General features: G+C 47.7%; 1 protein-coding gene across 1 annotated transcript in view; it reads left to right on the top strand.

Moving 5' to 3' along the window:
* The window catches only part of LOC145403926 (uncharacterized), a 407,720-nt gene that overhangs the window by 319,522 nt on the left and 80,698 nt on the right, over positions 1-7,500 (top strand). Inside the window, exon 8 of the mRNA XM_080275528.1 lies at positions 1,524-2,760. Within this exon, the coding sequence (XP_080131654.1) occupies positions 1,524-2,760 (1,237 nt within the window). The remainder of the gene's footprint in view (positions 1-1,523; positions 2,761-7,500) is intronic.

Genomic DNA, 7,500 nt, shown 5'->3' with positions numbered 1-7,500 from the left:
CACACACACACACACACACACACACACAACGATAAGCTATGATGTGATTGGAGCATTGGTGTACAAGTTAGTGTGAAGTGAGGGTAGCTATGGTTAGTGCAGGTAGTAGGTTAGGCTACGTGCCGTATTTGGGCAGTTAGAGTTGTTGTGGAGTAGGTGTATGTGCGAATGAGTAAAAGCGTGTTAGGAGTAAGAGTTGATGTGGAGTTGGCATGTAAACGAGCCAGATTTGGTGCGATCGAAAGTGTTTGTGGAGTGAGAGTTGGTGTGGATGAGCTTTGTATAGAGCTGGTGGAGATCATACGTGTAGGTTATGTAGAGACGTAGGTTCGTATTCTAAGTGGCTATGGAGGTTTCGTAGCATCTCTTCCTTAGCGATTTATTCATCACGTTACACTTAAGATCGCCTCGTTTGTTATTGATGCAAATTGTCAGTTTTGAAGCGATACGCGTGATATGCAAGAGAATATTAGTTTCATTTAAAATAATGTTCAAGAAAGAGGTGATCCGGAACCTCCAGTCTCACCAAGAAAAAGCCCCTTAGTGTAGAGAATATGGTAGGTTAAGTTAGTGTGGAGTGAGAGTCGATGTTTTAAGTTTTGTCGACAGTTAGTGTGTAGTGGAGTCATGGTCAGAGATAATCAGTAATATAGATACATACATGGATTTTGTCCAGATGGTTAATTTAGAATGGTAAAGTGAGACTCTGTGCGGGAGAGGTTTGTGTTGGCGTTTGTGTGGGAAATTAGTGTTTTTGAGGATTTTTGTGGTAGTTGGTGTGGATGAGGATTTGTGTGGAAGTTGATGTGGATGTGGGTTTGTGCGGTGGTGTAGGTTAGAGGTGATGTGGAGGCGTGGGTGAGGGAGGTGACGAATGTGAGATGTTTAAAAGTGTGTCGGGGTGATTGACCTCCACCCTCACCCACGCCCTCACTCACACACGCACATACTGGATATACGCTCACTCGCACACATACTTCAGTACGGTACATCCAATATACTTACACGACTTCCACCCTCACCCACGCCCTTGATCTCTCTCTCTCTCTCTCACACACACACACACACACACACACACACACACACACACACACACACACACACACACACACACACACACACACACACACACACACACACACACACACACACACACACACACACACACACACACACACACACACACACACACACACACACACACACACACACACACACACACACACACACACACACACACACACACACACACACACACACACACACACACACACACACACACACACACACACACACACACACACACACACACACACACACACACACACACACACACACACACACACACACACACACACACACACACACACACACACACACACACACACACACACACACACACACACACACACACACACACACACACACACACACACACACACACACACACACACACACACACACACACACACACACACACACACACCGACTATATCCCATACCCTTATGTCTGTCTCCCACAGCATTGGCATCTTGAGCCACCTGGGGTCCCAGATCCCCTTCGGTGCTTTCCGCCGCATGGTGTTTGAGAGCGAGTGTTTTTCGTGTGACAAGGAAGACCTGGCAGCCTTGGGGTATACGTGGAGTCTCAAGAGGATAGTCAAGAGGAGCACCCTAGGATGGGCGAGCAGCATGGGATGGGACGATGAATGGGACAGGAGAGATGAAGGGGATGAAGTAGAACGGACCATCCTTCTTGCCCTGGCTGGAAACTCCCCAAAGTCGAGCATGGTATGGGACGATGAGCAGAAGAGGAGAGGTAAAGGGGACGTGGTGGAACAGAGCATTCCTGGCGTCGCATCTGAAAATGCCCACAAGTCTACCTTCCTCCCACGGCCCCGGGACTACCTGAGGGTGTATTCCAAGACTTGGCTTAAGTCAAGGATGCAACAAACCCGATCCTCCGAGCACCAGGAGAAGGATCCCCCCATGACGGAGACCTTGAACCTGAATGTCTTTGAAGTGAACCGACTGCCGCCTCGTATTGCCGCACAAATGGTGGAGCATCGCAGGTGGAGTGCACGGCATGAAGACAGGCACAAGCGTTGGTCAGCAAAGCCATATGATGAAAGATTGAAGCAACTTGATCAAGGACCAAAACCACATGAGGAAGAACGAACAGAGGAACAGAAGATGAGAAAGGTGGAGAAATTCACGAAGGAGCAACGAAGAGAAAGGCCGAGAAGAGAGAAATTCGCTGAGAGAGGAAAAGTCGTGAACGGAAGAGAGGAACAACGGGACGGTCTAGACGAGAACTCCTCCTCCTCCTCCAGAGGTCAGAGGTCACGTGGGTCAGAGGTCAGGTGGGGAGCGCTCCCAGAAAATTCCTTTCTCTCCACCTCTGTTTCCTCAAGCCCTACCCTTTCCTCAGCAAAGGAGAGAAGGGGGAAGGAGAGTGAACATTCCTTCACCCCCACTTCTGTTTCCTCCATCCATCCCCTCTTTTCCTCAGCAGGGGAGAGAAAGAGGAAGGAAAAGGAGATTGAGTATTCTTCCCTCCCTTCCTCTGTTTCCTTCGTCCCTCATGTTTTCTTCTCAGCAAAAGAGAGAAGGAGTAGAAGAGAGGAGGAAGACGACGTCAGGCTAGGGGCAACGCTTGGACATTCCTCCTTTCCTTCTTCTTCAGCAAATGAGAGACGGAGCAGGGAAGAGGAGGACGAAGACGATGAGACAGAACATTTCTCCACCTCTCTTTCCTTAGTTCTTCCCTCCTCCTCAGCAAGGGAGAGTAGGAGGAGAAGGACGGAGGAGGAAGAGGCAGGTGTGGCAGACGTGATGAAGAGGCATGACCAATCCTCTTCCATTCCTCCCGTTGCACACCTGTCCCCTCCTTCCTCCTCCTCCCACTCCTTCTCTCCCTCTTCCGTTCCATTCTCTTCCTCTTCACATTTGTACTCATCCACTCCCTCACCCGACCTTTCTCTCCATTTCCAGTCAGCATCTCCCTCCTCTTCCCCACATTCTTTCTCTCCCGTGCCCGCCTCTTCTCCTCCCTCCCTCACTTCCCCCTCGCCTCTCCCCAAAACGTCTCTCTTTTTTACATCTCTCTCTCGCAAAGATAATGAGGAGGAAGGACAATCTCCCTCCAGCGACGATCATTCAGACGAGTGGTTAGGACCCTCTCCCTTCTCATCCCCTCCTCTCTCCTCTGCTTTCTCTCCCTCTCTCCCTCCTTCTCCCCCTTCTCTTTCTTCCACCTCTCTTCCATATCATACTAAGGCGGAGAGCAAAGCCAGGGCGTTGCTGAAGGAAGATGTGGAAGAAGAAAGCAAAGTAAACATGAGAAAAAGAGAGAGAATGAAACAGACAGAGAAAGACGGACTCAGTATGGGAGAGAGAGACGGTAGAAAACTCAAAGAAAGAGATACAGGAGATTTGGAAGAGGGCGAATGGAGAATAGAAGAGAAGAAAAAACAGAGAAGAGAAGAAAGGGGAAATATAGAAGAGAGACTGGGAATTATGAACGAAGAGGGAGTCGGTGGAAATTTGAACGAAGAGGAGGACTGGAGAGAAACGACAGGGGGAACTGGAACAATGGAAAATGAGAGAAGAGGAGAAGGAAGAAGTGAGGATTCAAGAGGAAGGCTTCAGGAGAGGAGAATCAAAAAGGTGAAGTGGAGCAGAGACCCGGAGGAGAGGAAGGAAAGTAACGGGAAATACGACGAGAGGTGGAATGAAATAAAAGGTGATAAAGAGGAGAGAGAGAGGAGGGGAAAGAATGAGGGGAAGAGGATTAAAGCAGAGAAGACGGGGGAAAAAGAGGAGGTGAAGGAAGACACCAAGAGGAGTAATGGAAGAGAGAAGACAAACGAAGAGGAAGAAAGCAAATTTGAGAGCCAAGAGAATGAGATACAGAAGACAGAAGAGGAGGAAGGAGAGGAAGAAAACTATGAGAAGAAGTATCAAGATGTAGATGAAGAATTGGGAGACCGAGAGACCGTGGCTGACTTTGGGTGGGTGGGCAGTGAGTCAGCACAGGAGGAGAGAAGAGAGGGAAGAAAGGGAGGAGGAGAGAAGAGAGGAGGAGAAGGAGGAGGAGGAGGGAAGAACGTGCATGACGGAGTGAAGGAAGAACGCGGGCGAGATGGGGGAGAAGAGGAGGAGGAGAGCGACCAGAGTGGAGGAAAAGTAGGAATATTTGAGAGGAAAGAAGATCTGAGACACAAAACTGCAGAAAGGGAAGAGAGAAAAGAAAGAGGAATAAGATTAGGGGTAATCGAAGAAGAAGAACGACGAATTGAAGAAGACAAAGGAGGAGAAAGAAAAAGAGAAGCCGAAAGAGGTGAAGGAGGAAGAACATGGAGCGAGAGGGGGAGAGACGAGGCGCGTGAGGGAGAGACATCGACTGGAAGGTTAAGAAGCTCAAGACCCGGTCATTACCCCCCTAATCCCCCCCTCCATCACCCCCACCCTCCCTCTCCTCTCTCAGTACTCTTCCGTAACGCAGCTCCCCTCCCACAACCCCCTCCCCGCTTCCAGACCCCTCCAGTTCCCCTCGAGTTTCTTACAGGTTCGTTCCACACCCCAGATACTTTACAGCCCCTTTCAGGTACTTTCCAGGCTAATCCAGATACTTCCCAGTCCCCTTCTGATACTTTCCAGTACCCTCCAGATACTTTTCAGTCCACTCCTGATACTTTCCAGCCCACTTCAGATACTATCCAGTCCCCTTCAAACACCTACCAGTCTCCTAATACTTTCCAGACCCATCAGCAAACTTTCCAGTCCCCTATCCAGCCCCCCTTCCAACCCCCTGGTCAACCTCCCTACCAACCCATTGTCCAACCCCCTATCAAGCACTTCCAACCTTCCAACCAGCCTCCTTCACACCCTCTCTCCGGCTCAGATGTGCGCGACCATCAACTGAAACTTGCGTCTTCACGACTCGCCCACCTTAAAATCGAGGAAAATGCCGTGAAAACCCCGAGAAGAAGCGGCCGGAGAGACCAAGAGGAAGAGAGGAGGAGAGGAGGAGATTGGAGAGAAGAGGGAGAAGAGTGGAGAGGAGGAGGAGGAGGGAAAGAGACAGTAGACGAGTGGAGAGGAGAAGGAAGAAAAGACTCACTGGAACATGAAAGAATATGGGAAGGATACAGAAAATTCGATAGAAGAGTAGGAGGAGGACAAGGTAACTGGAGAAGACAAGGAGGGGGAAGAAGCTGGAGAAGAAGAGTAGAAGGAAGAGGAGGAGATGGCGTTAATCCTACCTCGGGCGGGGGAAGAACCACCAATCATGCGACCCAAGATGGAATGGCGAATCCTCTCTCCCTCTCACGCAAGTCCCGACCGAGGCCCTCGCATCACACATTGAGTAGAAATAGAGGAGACCAGAGACGGAGGGAAGATAGTCAAGCCACTAGAAGCAGTAGGGAAGTAGAGAGCAGCAGTAGAGGCAGGGGTGTTAGAAATAGAACCGCCCCTGACCAGAACGAAACGGAGTACAACACCAGAAGTAAAAACATGGGAAGCGAGAGGTGGAGGGAAGAAAATCAAGCCGCCGGTAGCACGAACGAAGTGGAGAGCAACACTAGAAGCGGGGATAGGAAGAAAGAGGGAGATGCTGCTAAAAATCAGTACGTTGGTAGCAGGAATGAAATGGAGAACAGTACCAGAAGTAGAAACGGAGGAGTTGCCAGTTCAAGAGAAGATACTGGCGCTAAAGATCAAGCCGCCGATACCAAGAACAAAATCGAGAACAGCACGAGAACTCGGGACAGAAAGAGGGATGGAGGTGGTAATAAAAACAAACGCGGGGGGAGGAGAGAACGACCCAACAGAAAGAATGACAAAGGTCAAAGAAATAGTCGAAATAAGGGAACAACCATGACTCCTACGATAGATACCTGGGTGGACGTGGCAGGAAGAAACAGAGGACAAGGGCAAGGGAAGCGGCAAGGGCAAGGGCAAGAGAAGGAACAGGCCACCACTCCGACGATTGGTACCTGGGTGGACGTGGCGGAGAGAAATCAAGGACACAAAAGCATCTATCATCCCCCTTCACACGCCCACAACGCGCCCACGATCTTCGAAGGGGAGGCCTGGAACGGCAGGAACGATGAGTGGTGGAGGAAGTTCATCGAGTATGGTGAGTGTCCGACTTCAATTTTCTGGAATATCATTGATTTGGTAGATTCCTGACATGTCAGTATTTTTAATATTCTCATCTCTGTCCCTCTAGTCCTTCTCTTCCTCCTCCTTTCATCTCCCTTCTCCAATTCCTCTTGTCTTCCATTCTATCCTCCTCACGTTTCTTCTATTCCTCTAATTTTCTCCCTCTTCCTCCGCTTTCTCCCTCTATTCTTTGTCTTACTTTGTGGCTACTGTGTTGGAATTTTTAAAAAATGTACAAGAGAGTAGTGAAGTAATGTTCAAAATTAAAAGTGGTATATATTTTTAATTCGTTTTGCCACGTCTCAAGGCTAGTGAGGTACATTTTCTACGCATAATAGTTACACGAGCCCACAGCAATAATGTATACATGATATTCAGAACTGTACTCTTCATTTTAACTTGGCCAGGTATTACCATATCACTCACCGTTTCATTTATCGTGTATTATCGTGTGTATGCATTTGTTTATGTAGTTATTTATGTTTATAATTAGTGAATTATTTATTCTTACTGGGGTGTGTGATTTTTCTCCATTCTCCCCATCCTGTCCCGCTTTCATTCCTCCTCCTCCTCCTCCTTCATGGTGTTGGGAGCCTCGATATATTGATCACCATCAGTGTCACAGGAGTCTCTCTCTCTCTCTCTCTCTCTCTCTCTCTCTCTCCCTAGGCTTCATCAAAAGACATTTTACATATAAAAGTAAAGATATTGTAATCCCCCTTTACAAAAGCATAGTCAGGCCACACTTAGAGTTTGCAGTGCAATTTTGGCCGCCTCACCTAATTAAAGATATAGAAATGGTGGTGGTCCAGCGTAGGGCTACCAAGTTAATCCCGTCCCTGAGGAATAAACTATACCTCGAGAGACTCAGGGAATTAAACCTATTCTCTCTTACAAAACGGAGACTCAGGGGACAGCTGATTGAATGTTTTAAAATCCTAAAAGGCTTTAGTAATACTGATTCAAGCAAGCTATTCACAGTAATTGCCGAGATTAACTCGAGGAAATGGTATGAAGTTGCAAGCAAGGAGGGCTAATCTTGATACAACCTAAAACTTCTTCATTTACTCTGTTGTAAGTGAATGGAATAAACTCCCTGGGAATGTGATTGAGAGTGGTACCATAAATATATTTAAAATGAGACTGGACATGTATCTCGACGCAATTGGTATCGTTTAGTTAGTATGGAGCAATTATTGCATATTCGCGTCTGCATTCATGTGTCTATTAGACACAGACAGTATTTTACGATATATATAATAGATAAACACTCTATTAAACCTGTTGGTTTATATATATATATATATATATATATATATATATATATAT

Source organism: Coenobita brevimanus, chromosome 62 (genome assembly GCF_032717465.1).
Source record: "Coenobita brevimanus isolate Jiangsu-jjx chromosome 62, ASM3271746v2, whole genome shotgun sequence".
Lineage (NCBI taxonomy): Eukaryota > Metazoa > Arthropoda > Malacostraca > Decapoda > Coenobitidae > Coenobita > Coenobita brevimanus.
The sequence above is the reverse complement of the archived record's forward strand: the minus strand, read 5'-3'. Positions and strand labels throughout refer to the sequence as shown.